Genomic DNA, 15,791 nt, shown 5'->3' with positions numbered 1-15,791 from the left:
TCAAATCCATATAGACCTCCAGTAGCCTACCCTTACAATTGATTCAGAATGTACCGTGAAGTCCATTTGACAAGAAGCAGATGAGAACAGAGTAAGAGTTCAAGACTACTTGAGTTACTAATGACAAATCTCATAACTGTGTAAATATTATAGTACATTGGCAGTCTGGAAGTGGGTCGTCCGAACAGCCGAATGGAGATAGTGGCTGCAATGAGAAGGATACGGGTAAGATACTTCAACGATCACTTTATCGATTATCTAGTTACCTGTGAGGCATAATATTACATGTTTTTCTCTCCCTTCCAGTAATGATAGTTTTGCCATATTAGGAATATTTCAATGCCTTAAAGATAAAAAAAAATAAACTTGTACTCTGTGTGTGTGTGTGTGTGTGTGTGTGTGTGTGTGTGTGTGTGTGTGTGTGTGTGTGTGTGTGTGTGTGTGTGTGTGTGTGTGTGTGTGTGTGTATGGCATGCATGTCCAATATATTTTTAAGAGATTCATATTCTACTCTCTCACGTTGGTATGGTATCTACATATTGAATATTGCAAATCAATCATAGTATTCTAAGGTTATAAAACTAACCATCTCTTCTAATCCTATCAAACCAATCCTAACCATCTCTCTATAAGGAGATATCTTTCTTAATCTTAAAACCAATATCCTTAACCATGGCTTTAAGAGACGTCCTCTCCGCTGGAGAGATGAGAAAGAGATGGCGATGGTGTCTGGCATTAATGTATACTGCAGTGGGCCAGAGTATTACAGTGTTACGGAGAGGATATGACTGCTGCAGAGGCAGCTGGGAGAGCCAAATGCTACATTTAATCAAGCCATGCCGCCGGGTCTGTGTGACACAGAGGTCAGTGTCTGTTTCACACAGAGGCTGGCCACTTCCTCGATGACGTCCAGAGAGAGACAACTCTTATAAGGAGGAAAGTGATGGGGAATATTTTTAGTGAACATACAGATGTGGGATTTAAATTTGATCACTTTTTTGTTGCTGAGAATTTTCCTGAACAGCAGGAAATGCAAACTTGTAGTGTATTTGAGGTAAAAATGCTTCTAGAGTTTGTAATTTACAATTTTACATTTCAGACTTGACTTGCCTTTACGAAAAATGTATCAACCCTTACAAAATGTCCACATATATTCACATTTCCTGTTGCAGCAGGATTATTTTCCTGCTGTAGGAAACTGGCAGAAATTAAGATCCTACATTTTAGTGGGCGATTATAATATGGTTGTTAGTACCTCAATGGACGGTAAAGGAAATCAAACTACAAACTATCACCCTCATGGATTTAAGGAAATTACGAATATTATTGATATATTGGAACTAGTGGATATCTGGAGGTTTAATATCCTGATCTAGTGAGATATACATGGAGGATGATTAAATATCCTGACCTAGTGACATATACATGGAGGAGGTTTTATATCCTGATCTAGTGAGATATACATGGAGGAGGTTTAATATCCTGACCTAGTGAGATATACATGGAGGAGGTTTAATATCCTGACCTAGTGAGATATACATGGTGGAGGTTTAATACCCTGATCTAGTGAGATATACATGGCGGAGGCTCAATCAAGCTAGTCGTCTTGACTACTTTCTTATGTCATTCTCGCTGGCACCAAAAGTTTTAAAAAGTGTTGATAGGGGACAGAATGTGGTCGGACCATCAAATAATTGGTACGCTTGCAGAATTTCCGCGAGGATATTGTACATTTAATCAAAGCCTACTGGATGACAAATTGTTTTAACCAAGACAGAATCATGTTTAACTGACTTTTTCCTACATTACATAGGTACAGCAGATCCCCTTAACGTATGGGACACTTTTAAATGTGCCTTCAGAGGCCATGCTATTCAGTACTCACCTTTATTAAAACCAAAACAATGTAGGTCAAAAGAGTTCATCCTAAAAAAGGAAATAGAGGAACTAACAGTAGAGATAGATACCAATAACAACTGGAACAGGCACAGAATAAATTAGAGGACAAACTCAAATAAACGGACAAACTTATTCAAGAAAGATCAAGTGTAATATATTATAAATATAAAGCAAACTAGATGGAATATAGTGAAAAATGCACCAAATTTGGTTTTTAATTTACAACATGGAAATGCAACCCAAAAATGATTTACAGAAACTTGTTACAAATGACGGAGTCATCCATGATTCACCAAACTATATTTTGAAAGAGGAAGCAAAGTGCATTAAGCATCTGTTTTCATTTCAGTCTACTCCATTTCCACTAACTGAAGTTAATTGTAAGGATTTTTTTTCTACCAATAGTGTAAAATTAACAGCTATATAGAAAGACACATGTGAAGGCCAAATTACAGAGGAGTAACTTCTAGATGCAATTCAAGTATTCAAGTCTGGGAAAACTCCAGGGCTGGATGGCATACCAGTTGAGCTACAGTACCAGTCAAAGTCTGGACACACCTACTCATTACAGGATTTTTGTTTTTGATTATTTTCACTATTATCTACATTGTACAATAATATTGAATACATCAAAAATGAAATAACACATATGGAATCATGTAGCAAACATAAAGTGTTAAACAAATCAAGGTAGCCAGCCTTTGCCTTGATGACCGCTTTGCATACTCCTAGCATTCTCTCAACCAGCTTTGTGAAGTAGTCACCTGGAATGCATTTCACTTAACAGGTGTGCTTTGTTAAAAGTTAATTTGTGGAATTTCTTTCCTTCTTAATACATTTGAGCCAATCAGTTGTGTTGTTACAAGGTAGGGGTGGTATACAGAAAATAGCCCTATTTGGTAAAAGACCAAGTCCATATTATGGCAAGAACAGCTCAAATAAGCAAAGGCAAACGACAGTCCATCATTACTTTAAGACATGAAGGTCAGTCAATACGGAACATTTCAAGAACTTTGAAAGTTTCTTCAAGTGCAGTTGCAAAAACCATCAAGCGCTATGATGAAACTGGCTCTCATGAGGACTGCCACAGGAAAGGAAGACCTAGAGTTAGTTAGTTCATCAGAGTTAACTGCACCTCAGATTGCAGCCCAAATAAATGCTTCACGGAGTTCAAGTAACGGACACATCTCAACATCAACTGTTCAGAGGAGACTGCACGAAACAGGCCTTCATGGTCGAATTGCTGCAAAGAAAACTACTAAAGGACACCGATAATAATAAGAGACTTTCTTGTGGCAAGAAACACCATCAATGAACATTAGACCGGTGGAAATCTGTCCTTTGGTTTGATGAGTGAAGATTTTAGATTTTTGGTTCCAACCGCCGTGTCTTTGTGAGACACTGGGTAGGTGAACGGATGATCTCTTCATGTGTGGTTCCCATCGTGTAGCATGGAGTTTGGAGGTGTGATGGTGTGGGGGTGATTTGCTGGTGACACTGTCAGTAATTTATTTAGAATTCAGCACTTTTTTTGCACTTTTTTTGCTGTTTGCTATCACAGACTGGAACATGTTCCGGGATTCTTCCGATGACATTGAGGAATACACCACATCAGTCACTGGCTTTACCAATAAGTGCATTGAGGACGTCGTCCCCAACGTGACTGTACGTACATACCCCAACCAGAAGCCATGGATTACAGGCAATATTCGCACTGAGCTTTCAAGGTGCGGGACTCTAACCCGGAAGCTTACAAGAAATCCCGCTATGCCCTGCGACTAACCATCAAACGGGCACAGCGTCAATACAGGGCTAAGATTGAATCATACTACACCGGCTCCGACGTTCGTCGGATGTGGCAGGGCTTGCAAACTATTACAGACAACAAAGGGAAGCACAGCCACGAGCTGCCCAGTGACACGAGCGTACCAGACGAGCTAAATCACTTCTATGCTCGCTTCGAGGCAAGCAACACTGAGGCATGCATGAGAGCATCAGCTGTTCCGGACGACTGTGTGATCACGCTCTCCGTAGCCAACGTGAGTAAGACCTTTAAACAGGTCAACATACACGAGGCTGCGTTGCCAGACGGATTACCAGAACGTGTGCTCCGGGCATGTGCTGACCAACTGGCAGGTGTCTTCACTGACATTTTCAACATGTCCCTGATTGAGTCTGTAATACCAACATGTTTCAAGCAGACCACTATAGTCCCTGTGCCCAAGAACACAAAGGTAACCTGCCTAAATGACTACAGACCCGTAGCACTCACGTCTGTAGCCATGAAGTGCTTTGAAAGGCTGGTAATGGCTCACATCAACACCATTATACCAGAAACCCTAGACCCACTCCAATTTCCATACCGCCCAAATAGAATGTTATATATATTGGGACAACAACCATCCCAGTTTTGCAGATTTTTCTACGAAGAGACAGAATCATTATATCACTTGTTTTGGTAGTGCCCATATGTAGCTTGTTTTTGATCGCAGGTTCAGGAATGGCTGAAAAATGCTACATTTACTTTGTGCTAACTCTGCAAATAGCACTGCTGGGTGATTTGATAAGTCATAGTCAATCGATCAATAATATAATACTTTTAGCAAAGGTGTATATCTTTCATTTACAATCTGTAGAAACTACGAGAATAGAAAGGTTTAGAACTTTAGTGAAACATCACAGCACAGTGGAAAAATGCATGACAGCAAGAAATCAAAACTGGATGGTCTTCAGAGACAGATGGGAGGGGTTGAAGGTAGCTGAAGGCTAGGACCAAAAACAAAGATAACTAATGTAAAATGTACCGTCCGTAAAATGTATATAGTATGTATAAGCTGGAAGTGGAAGCCTAAGTGTTGTTGTCCATTAGTTTACTCCAAGTAGGCGAGGGGTGGTATGGTTAGGGGAAAGTAATAAAGGAGGAAAATACATTTTTAAATAAATATTTAGAATAATATATACAGGGGATTGAAAATGATGCAGACAATTACATTGATAGAAGCCACAATCTAGATCCTACATCCACAATAGAATAATGTAAGTGTTCATCAAAGTCATCCTTCGTGGACTAGGTTCTCTTGTTGGCGTACATTGAGACAACTACTTAGGAGAAAAAGTCAAGTTGAGTATCCTGTAGGAAAATAATAAAATTAGGCCCAGTAAATGTTGATTGAGGTCATCCTAGAGACAACTTGTGAAGAAAGTGAAGTGGAACATATCCTTTGTAAACGTAGTGGCACGGGGCCCTGCAAGTGTTTACTGAAGTCGTCCTTATTGGATCAGAGGAAAGTCAGTGTCCTCTGGGACCATAATGGAATTGGGCTCAACGAGCGTTTACTGTTTATCAACGTCGTCCTTCTTGGGCCAAGTTCCCTTGTTGGTGTACAGTGGAGTACATGGCCTACTCTACTTCATGGCGGAAAAGTTAGCCTGGTACCAGATCTCTTTGTGCTGCCGACTCCTACGTTCATTTTTGTCAAGACAGCGTATACATATCTGAAACCGGGCTAGTAAAGACTGCATCAGCTCAGACAAAACACCACATCCATTCTTCAGGCATTGCTGCCTTCCAAATCCCATACAACAGCATAAAGAGAGAGGGGAATACCCCAGCCTGCTTTATTCTCTCTTTCTAGGCTTCGGGAGGCAGAGCTTTGTTGATGCACATGAAAATAATGAGAACCGTCCTCTCTATGTTCCCCTTCATTTCCCACTGTCAGGTGTTTAGGCCCAGTTTCTATAGGGCTGTGTGGGGGTGGATGGTGGTGTGTAGCCCCAGTTTCTATAGGGCTGTGTGGGGGTGGATGGTGGTGTGTAGCCCCAGTTTCTATAGGGCTGTGTGGGGGTGGATGGTGGTGTGTAGCCCCAGTTTCTATAGGGCTGTGTGGGGGTGGATGGTGGTGTGAAGCCCCAGTTTCTATAGGGCTGTGTGGGGGTGGATGGTGGTGTTTAGGCCCAGTTTCTATAGGGCTGTGTGGGGGTGGATGGTGGTGTGTAGCCCCAGTTTCTATAGGGCTGTGTGGGGGTGGATGGTGGTGTGTAGCCCCAGTTTCTATAGGGCTGTGTGGGGGTGGATGGTGGTGTGTAGGCCCAGTTTCTATAGGGCTGTGTGGGGGTGGATGGTGGTGTGTAGCCACCAGTGCAATTTCTAAGTTATTAAAAGGTATTAGGTGAACAATAGATAAGTAAAGATAGCACTGTGACAGTAATCCTGATGCAATCTATGTGTATATACACCAGATGAATTTACACAAGATATACTAAGAATGATATATACAGCAGTAGATATACTAAGAATGATATGTACAGCAGTAGATATACTAAGAATGATATGTACAGCAGTAGATATAGTAAGAATGATATGTACAGCAGTAGATATAGTAAGAATGATATGTACAGCAGTAGATATACTAAGAATGATATGTACAGCAGTAGATATACTAAGAATGATATGTACAGCAGTAGATATACTAAGAATGATATGTACAGCAGTAGATATACTAAGAATGATATGTACAGCAGTAGATATACTAAGAATGATATGTACAGCAGTAGATATACAAAGAATGATATGTACAGCAGTAGATATAGTACGAATGATATGTACAGCAGTAGATATAGTAAGAATGATATGTACAGCAGTAGATATACTAAGAATGATTTGTACAGCAGTAGATATAGTACGAATGATATGTACAGCAGTAGATATAGTAAGAATGATATGTACAGCAGTAGATATAGTAAGAATGATATGTACAGCAGTAGATATAGTAAGAATGATATGTACAGCAGTAGATATAGTGAGAATGATATGTACAGCAGTAGATATACTAAGAATGATATATACAGCAGTAGATATACTAAGAATGACATGTACAGCAGTAGATATACTAAGAATGATATGTACAGCAGTAGATATACTAAGAATGATATGTACAGCAGTAGATATACAAAGAATGATATGTACAGCAATAGATATAGTAAGAATGATATGTACAGCAGTAGATATAGTAAGAATGATATATACAGCAGTAGATATAGTAAGAATTATATGTACAGCAGTAGATATAGTAAGAATGATATGTACAGCATTAGATATACTAAGAATGATATGTACAGCAGTAGATATACTAAGAATGATATGTACAGCAGTAGATATGTTAGTGAGCTATGTCAATATATAAATTGACTAATTGAATAAACATGTGGTGTGTATAAACCAGTGTAACTAAAATACAATGTACAGTAGTAGAAATAATAGAATGAGCAGAATACAGTATTTATATACACAGTGTGAAACGGGAAGTGTCCAGTGGTTTTAATTTCTCTATAATATGAGAGCACCTTTGGCTGTGTGTGTGTGTGTGTGTGTGTGTGTGTGTGTGTGTGTGTGTGTGTGTGTGTGTGTGTGTGTGTGTGTGTGTGTGTGTGTGTGTGTGTGTGTGTGTGTGTGTGTACTATACTACTTACTGTGTGTGTGTGTGTGTGTGTGTGTGTGTGTGTGTGTGTGTGTGTGTGTGTGTGTGTGTGTGTGTGTGTGTGTGTGTGTGTGTGTGTGTGTGTGTGTGTGTGTGTGTGTGTGTGTGCGTGTGTGTGCGTGCGTGTTTGTGATAGCTTGTTTGTGTGTTTTGTGTGAGTGAGTGTGAGTGTGCATCGCCTGGTAGACGGTTAGTGATGGCTGTTCAACAGGTAATAGAAGCTGTTGTTTAGTCTGCTTTCTTTTGTCTCTGTTAACCTGTTGAGCTAAAGGCTAACTAACCTTCATGTCTACTGCACTACTCAGGTCAAGCTATATTAGTCAGTTAGCACTAAACACATACCGTTAATAGAAAAATAATGTCAGGAATGTCAGGAAAATAATCATGTGTATTCACTGAATCAGCTGAATCAGAATCAAAACAATCAGAATCAGCTGAATCAGAATCAAAATAATCATGTGTATTCACTGAATCAGCTGAATCAGAATCAAAACAATCAGAATCAGCTGAATCAGAATCAAAATAATCATGTATATTCACTGAATCAGCTGAATCAGAATCAAAACAATCAGAATCAGCTGAATCAGAATCAAAATAATCATGTGTATTCACTGAATCAGCTGAATCATAATCAAAACAATCATGTGTATTCACTGCATCAGCTGAATCAGAATCAAAACAATCAGAATCAAAACAACTTATAGTCTCTGAAACTTCTAAATCAAGTCTCTGTTTTAGTTAGTTGTAATGTTCAATTAACTTCAGTCCCCCCCCAAAATTAACTAAATAATCCAGCCTAAAAGAAAATGAAATGAGGAGTTTTACCAGTTCAGCTGTTAGTCTGTGTAATAATCAAAATTTACTGACACAAATATATACGTAACTTGCAATAAATTCAAAGATTTTACTGAGTTACACTTCATAGAAGGAAATCAGTCAATTGCAATAAATTCATTAGGCCCTAATCTATGGATTTCACATGACTGGGCAGGGGCGCAGCTATGGGGGATCCTGGGAGGGATCACGGAGAACAAGAGCACCTCCTCCCAGCTGCCCACTGCACTGAGGCTAGGTAACACGGTCACCACTGATAAATCCATGATAATCGAACATTTCAATAAGCATTTCTCAACGGCTGGCCATGCCTTCCTCCTGGCTACTCCAACCCCACCCAACAGCTCTGCCTCCCCCGCAGCTACTCGCCCAAGCCTCCCCAGCTTCTCCTTCACCCAAATCCAGACAGCAGATGTTCTGAAAGAGCTGCAAAACCTGGACCCGTACAAATCAGCTGGGCTAGACAATCTGGACCCTCTCTTTCTAAAACTATTCGCCGCCATTGTTGCAACCCCTATTACCAGCCTGTTCAACCTCTCTTTCGTATCGTCCGAGATCCCTAAAGATTGGAAAGCTGCCATGGTCATCCCCCTCTTCAAAAGGGGTGACACCCTAGACCCAAACTGTTACAGACCTATATCCATCCTGCCCTGCCTATCTAAAGTCTTCGAAAGCCAAGTTAATAAACAGATCACTGACCATCTCGAATCCCACCGTACCTTCTCCGCTGTGCAATCCGGCTTCCGAGCCGGTCACGGGTGCACCTCAGCCATGCTCAAGGTACTAAACGATATCATAACCGCCATCGATAAAAGACAGTACTGTGCAGCCGTCTTCATGGACCTGGCCAAGGCTTTCGACTCTGTCAATCACCGTATTCTTATCGGCAGACTCAATAGCCTTGGTTTTTCTAATGACTGCCTTGCCTGGTTCACCAACTACTTTGCAGACAGAGTTCAGTGTGTCAAATCGGAGGGCATGTTGTCCGGACCTCTGGCAGTCTCTATGGGGGTACCACAGGGTTCAATTCTCGGGCCGACTCTTTTCTCTGTATATATCAATGATGTCGCTCTTACTGCGAGCGATTCCCTGATCCACCTCTACGCAGACGACACCATTCTGTATACTTCTGGACCTTCCTTGGACACTGTGCTAACTAACCTTCAAACGAGCTTCAATGCCATACAACACTCCTTCCGAGGCCTCCAACTGCTCTTAAACGCTAGTAAAACCAAATGCATGCTTTTCAACCGTTCGCTACCCGCACCCGCCCGCCCGACTAGCATCACCACCCTGGACGGTCCCGACCTAGAATATGTGGACAACTATAAATACCTAGGTGTCTGGCTAGACTGTAAACTCTCCTTCCAGACTCATATTAAACATATCCAATCCAAAATCAAATCTAGAATCGGCTTTCTATTTTGCAACAAAGCCTCCTTCACTCACGCCACCAAACTTACCCTAGTAAAACTGACTATCCTACCGATCCTCGACTTCAGCGATGTCATCTACAAAATAGCTTCCAACACTCTACTCAGCAAACTGGATGCAGTCTATCACAGTGCCATCCGTTTTGTTACCAAATCACCTTATACCACCCACCACTGCGACCTGTATGCTCTAGTCGGCTGGCCCTCGCTACATATTCGTCGCCAGACCCACTGGCTCCAGGTCAACTATAAGTCTATGCTAGGTTAAGCTCCACCTTAACTCAGTTCACTGGTCACGATAACAACACCCACCCGTAGCACACGTTCCAGCAGGTATATCTCACTGATCATCCCCAAAGCCAACACCTCATTTGGCCGCCTTTCCTTCCAGTTCTCTGCTGCCAGTGACTGGAACGAATTGCAAAAATCGCTGAAGTTTGAGACTTTTATTTCCCTCACCAACTTTAAACATCAACTATCTGAGCAGCTAACCGATCGCTGCAGCTGTACATAGTCCATCTGTAAATAGCCCACCCAATCTACCTACCTCATCCCCATACTGTTTTAATTTTATTTACTTTTCTGCTCTTTTGCACACCAGTATCTCTACTTGCACATCATCATCTGCTCATTTATCACTCCAGTGTTACTCTGCTAAATTCTAATTATTCGCTCCTATGGCCCATTTATTGCCTACCTCCTCATGCCTTTTGCACACACTGTATATAGACTTTCTTTTTTCTACTGTGTCATTGACTTGTTTACTGTGTTATTGGCTTGTTTATTGTTTACTCCATGTGTAACTCTGTGTTGTTGTCTGTGTCACACTGCTTTGCTTTATCTTGGCCAGGTCGCAGTTGCAAATGAGAACTTGTTCTCAACTAGCCTACCTGGTTAAATAAAGGTGAAAATAGGCCCACCCACTTGGGAGCCAGGCTCACCCATTTGGGAGGCCAGGCCCAGCCAAACAGTATGTGTTTTTCCCCACAAAAGGGATTTATTACAGACAGAAATACTCCTCAGCAATATTCCTGCAGTCAGCATGTTGTTGTTGTTTGACAAATCTGCACATTTTAGAGTGGGCTTTTATTGTCCCCAGCACAAGGTGCACCTGTGTAATGCTGTTTAATCACCTGTGTAAAGCTGTTTAATCAGCTTCTTGATATGCCACACCTGTCAGGTGGATGGATTATCTTGTCAAAGGAGAAATGCTCACTAACAGTGATGCAAAAATATTTGTGCACAACATTTGAGAGAAATAAGCTTTTGTGCAAATGGAACATTTCGGGGATCTTTTATTTCAGCTCATGAAACATGGGACCAACACTTACATGTTGCGTTTAGATGTATATATATTTTTTGTTGTACTTTTTCATCATATCCAATTGGTAGTTACAGTCTTGTCCCATCGCTGCAACTCCCGTACGGACTCGGGAGAGGCGAAGGTCGAGAGCTATGCGTCCTCCAAAACACGACCTCGCCAAACCACACTGCTTCTTGAGACACTGCTCACTTAACCCGGGAGCCAGCCGCACCAATGTGTCAGAGGAAACACCGTACAGCTGGCGACCGTAGTCAGCGTGCATGCAACCGGCCCGCCGCAAGCATTTCGCTACACCCGCTGTAACATCTGCTAAATATGTGTATGTGACCAATAAAATTTGATTTAGAGTGCATCTCGGCCGGCCAAAACCTCCCCTAACGACGCTGGGCCAATTGTGCACCGCCTCATGCGTCTCCCGGTCGGCTCTGTCACAGCCTGGGATCGAACCAGGGTCTATAGTGAAACCTCTAGCACTGCGATGCAGTGCCTTAGACCGCTGCTCCACTCGGGAAATACATTTATGTTTTTGTTCAGTATAAAATTGTCCAGAGAGAAAACCCCAAAATATATAAGTAGCCTTTAGAAATAGCCTTCCACAGTTTGGGTCCTGGTAATCAATAGTCAGGGTTACATGTAATCTGATTACTAAAAACTATAACAGTAATCAATTACGTTAACAGCAAAAATATTGTAATCAAATTACAGATACTTTTGAAAAACTCGATGATTACTTCTTGGATTACTTTTCAATTCAGAAACGATGTTTGCAGAAAAAGACATGATGACATCTTTCCATTTTCTCAATGACATTCAATTCAGCGTTGAAATATGACGCACGTTTAAGTTTGTTCCTCCTGAGCGAGTCTGACCACAAGTCAGAGACCACTATGATGACACACCAAATGCGTTTGATGGATCCTTTGTCTTCTATTGCCTCTTAATGGAAAGTAATCAGATTACGTTACTGAGTTTGGGTACTCCGGAAGTTACGTTACGGATTACAATTTTGGATAGGTACCTAGGTAAACGTAATGGATTGTCAGTAGTCCACGCAAAGGAAACTTCTCTTGATGATCAATACAATATCGTTGAGAAGTCTCTCCCTTCCTCTCTCTCTTCCTCTCTACCTTCTGTCTCAACCTCAAGCATTTCACTGTAAGGTCTACTACACCTGTTGTATTCGGCGCACGTGACAAATAAACTTTGATTTGAATGCTTGGCTAAGAAAAGCCAACTGACATTTCCTCCTGAGGTACTGACCCTCTGCAATCACTGTGATTATTATTTGACCCTGCTGGTCATCTATGAACGTTTGAACATCTTGAAGAACGATCTGGCCTTAATGGCCATGTACTCTTATAATTATACTCTTATAATCTCCACCCGGCACCGCCAGAAGAGGACTGGCCACCCCTCAGAGCCTGGTTCCTCTTTAGGTTTCTTCCTTGGTTCCAGCCTTTCTAGGGAGTTTTTCCTAGCCACCGTGCTTTCACATCTGCATTGCTTGCCTTTGGGGTTTTAGGCTGGGTTTCTGTCACAGGAGGCTGCTGAGGGGAGAACGGCTCATAATAATGGCCGGAACGGAGCAAATGGAATGGCATCACAATCAAATCAAATCAAATGTTATTTGTCACATGCGCCGAATACAACAGGTGTAGACCTTACAATGAAATGCTTACTTACGAGCCCTTAACCAACAATGCTTTAAGAAGTTAAGTGTTTAGTAAAAAATAGAAAATAAAAGTAACAAATAATTAAACAGCAGTAGTAAAATAACAGTAGTGAGGCTATAAACAGGGGGTACCAGTAAAGAGGCAATGTGTGGGGGCACAGGTTAGTCGAGGCAATTGAGATAATATGTACATGTAGGTAGAGTTAAAGTGCCTATGCATAGATTATAAACAGAGAGTAGCAGCAGCGTAAAAGAGGGGTCTGGGTAGCCCTTTGATTAGCTGTTCAGGAGTCTTATGGCTTGGGGGTAGAAGCTGTTAAGAAGCCTTTTGGACCTCGTCTTGGCGCTCCGGTACCACTTGCCGTGCGGTAGCAGAGAGAACAGACTATGACTAGGGTGGTTGGAGTCTTTGACAATTTTTAGGGCCTTCCTCTGACACCGCCTGGTATAGAGGTCCTGGATGGCAGGAAGCTTAGCCCAGTGAAGTACTGGGCCGTACGCACTACCCTCTGTAGTGCCTTGCGGTCGGAGGCCGAGCAGTTTCCATTCCAGGCAGTGATGTAACCAGTCAGGATGATCTCGATGGTGCAGCTGTTGAACCTTTTGAGTATCTGAGGACCCATAGAAACCAAGTGTTTGATGTATTTGATACCATTCCACCTATTCAGCTCCAGACATTACCACAAGCCCGTCCTCCCCAATTAAGATGCCACCAACCTCCAGTGGTTTCTGTATAAGCACTTTGTGACACCTGCTCATGTAAAAAGGGCTTTGTAAATACATTTGATTGATTTGAGTCTTTCACTTGATAGTGTGATTTTTTTTATTTTTTTTACTATTTCTTGTTACCAAACATTTCTGACCCCAACATTCTACTCAAACGAGGGGTGTATTCACTATACTCTTAGGAAAAAACGGTGCTATCTACAACCTAAAAAGGCTCTTCGGCTGTCCCCATAAGAGAACCCGTTGAAGAACCCTTTTGGTTCTAGGTAGAACCCTTTTGGTTCCAGGTAGAACCCTTTAGAACCCCAAAGGGTTCTACCTGGAACCAAAGAGACCTACCTGAATTTGTCCAAAACGTTTTCCGTTGCAAAAACGTTTTTATAGTGTGAAACGTTTTGCAACGGTGTGCGGCTAATGAATACACTCCAGCAAGTGACTATGTGTGTGGCTAGGCAGTGACCGCCTATACACATCTCAAGGAACCATGGAACTTTGTGGGTTACAAATTTAATACACTTTTTTTCATCCCAGGGGGGCATTTATTGCTGGTAGGCACAGGATATATTAAAATACAGTAATATACCCAGCAAGACAATACAGTCAAACAGCAATACAGTGAAATATTAAACAGTAGTACAGCCCATGAAATAGTCCATAGTCCGATACTAAAAAGGAGTTAAAAAGTCACCCAATTAGTGTAAAAAAAAAACAGTCTGAATATCATTCTATTTTAGGGAGAAAGGCAGCAGGACATAGCTTCAAACCTCTGACATGAGAGGATCCTGATTAGTCTTCTGGTTGAAGATCAGAAGTGGAAAAGTGCTAATTTGATAAAAGTCCTCATTTGATCAATTGGACTTCTGATATATTTCCTAATTTGGGGAAAAACCAGTTTCTTTAGATGTCTGGTCCTGATGTCTGGTCCCTTAGACTACAGTACAGGCAGAGGGAACACATCTAACAAGTCTAATTAATGAAGGGGAAGGATAAAAGTGGTGCACACTACTGAGTTTTCCTTCATGTCTAATGCACTCTGGGGGGGAACTTTTCTGTTGGAGACTTTACCAGCTCTACAATCTGACTTTGCCACTTTTCTTCAGCCTTTGTGTTGACTCAAACTTTGATTTATTCTCAGCAGCAGATGGTGTCTTGTAGGGATATCAATGCTAAATACTTTAGTACTCACTCCCTGTTAGTACTAGGGACAGATCGAAATTTACTGGGGGAGGGGTGGTCCAAAATAGGGAAGAGTTGTCAAACTTTCTTCTTTTCTTTGGGGAGGGTCGTGTGTTTGTTTTGGTGGACACAGGGAGGGTAGTGTGTTTGTTTTGGTGGACACAGGGAGGGTATGTGTTTGTTTTGGTGGACACAGGGAGGGTATGTGTTTGTTTTGGTGGACACGGGGAGGGTATGTGTTTGTTTTGGTGGACACGGGGAGGGTATGTGTTTGTTTTGGTGGACACGGGGAGGGTATGTGTTTGTTTTGGTGGACACAAGGAGGGTAGTGAGTTTGTTTTGGTGGACACAGGGAGGGTATGTGTTTGTTTTGGTGGACACAGGGAGGGTAGGTGTTTGTTTTGGTGGACACGGGGAGGGTATGTGTTGTTTTTGGTGGACACGGGGAGGGTAGGTGTTTGTTTTGGTGGACACGGGGAGGGTATGTGTTTGTTTTGGTGGACACAGGGAGGGTAGTGAGTTTGTTTTGGTGGACACAGGGAGGGTATGTGTTTGTTTTGGTGGACACAGGGAGGGTATGTGTTTGTCTTGGTGGACACAGGGAGGGTATGTGTTTGTCTTGGTGGACACAGGGAGGGTATGTGTTTGTCTTGGTGAACACAGGGAGGGTATGTGTTTGTTTTGGTGGACACAGGGAGGGTAGTGAGTTTGTTTTGGTGGACACAGGGAGGGTATGTGTTTGTTTTGGTGGACACAGGGAGGGTAGTGAGTTTGTTTTGGTGGACACAGGGAGGGTATGTGTTTGTTTTGGTGGACACAGGGAGGGTAGTGAGTTTGTTTTGGTGGACACAGGGAGGGTAGTGAGTTTGTTTTGGTGGACACAGGGAGGGTATGTGTTTGTTTTGGTGGACACAGGGAGGGTATGTGTTTGTTTTGGTGGACACAGGGAGGGTATGTGTTTGTTTTGGTGGACACAGGGAGGGTAGTGTGTTTATTTCCCTGGTTTACATTCACTCTTCTGCTCGTATTTTCCCTATAAACAATGGCTTGACTTACTTTTGATATGACCTGAATAGCATTTAGAAATGTTGGTGAAGGTTTGGTGTGGCTCTTATTAAGCTGTAACTGCTGCAGGCCTATGATACGACGGCAGTGGGCCCCGGAGCTATAAATGACTTCAGCGGTTGAACTTGAGGAAGACTGTTTCAGGCCTACCAGAGTTACTCCTATAATCTAAGAATATAATGCTT

At 42.0% G+C, this 15,791-nt stretch overlaps 1 protein-coding gene across 1 annotated transcript in view; it reads left to right on the top strand.

The window, feature by feature from the left end:
- LOC139560150 (carboxyl-terminal PDZ ligand of neuronal nitric oxide synthase protein-like) overlaps nucleotides 1-15,791 on the top strand; it is a 39,892-nt gene that overhangs the window by 718 nt on the left and 23,383 nt on the right. The window contains exon 2 of the mRNA XM_071376694.1: nucleotides 154-225. Within this exon, the coding sequence (XP_071232795.1) occupies nucleotides 154-225 (72 nt within the window). The remainder of the gene's footprint in view (nucleotides 1-153; nucleotides 226-15,791) is intronic.

This window comes from Salvelinus alpinus, chromosome 30, assembly GCF_045679555.1.
Source record: "Salvelinus alpinus chromosome 30, SLU_Salpinus.1, whole genome shotgun sequence".
NCBI classification, from domain to species: domain Eukaryota; kingdom Metazoa; phylum Chordata; class Actinopteri; order Salmoniformes; family Salmonidae; genus Salvelinus; species Salvelinus alpinus.
The sequence above is the reverse complement of the archived record's forward strand: the minus strand, read 5'-3'. Positions and strand labels throughout refer to the sequence as shown.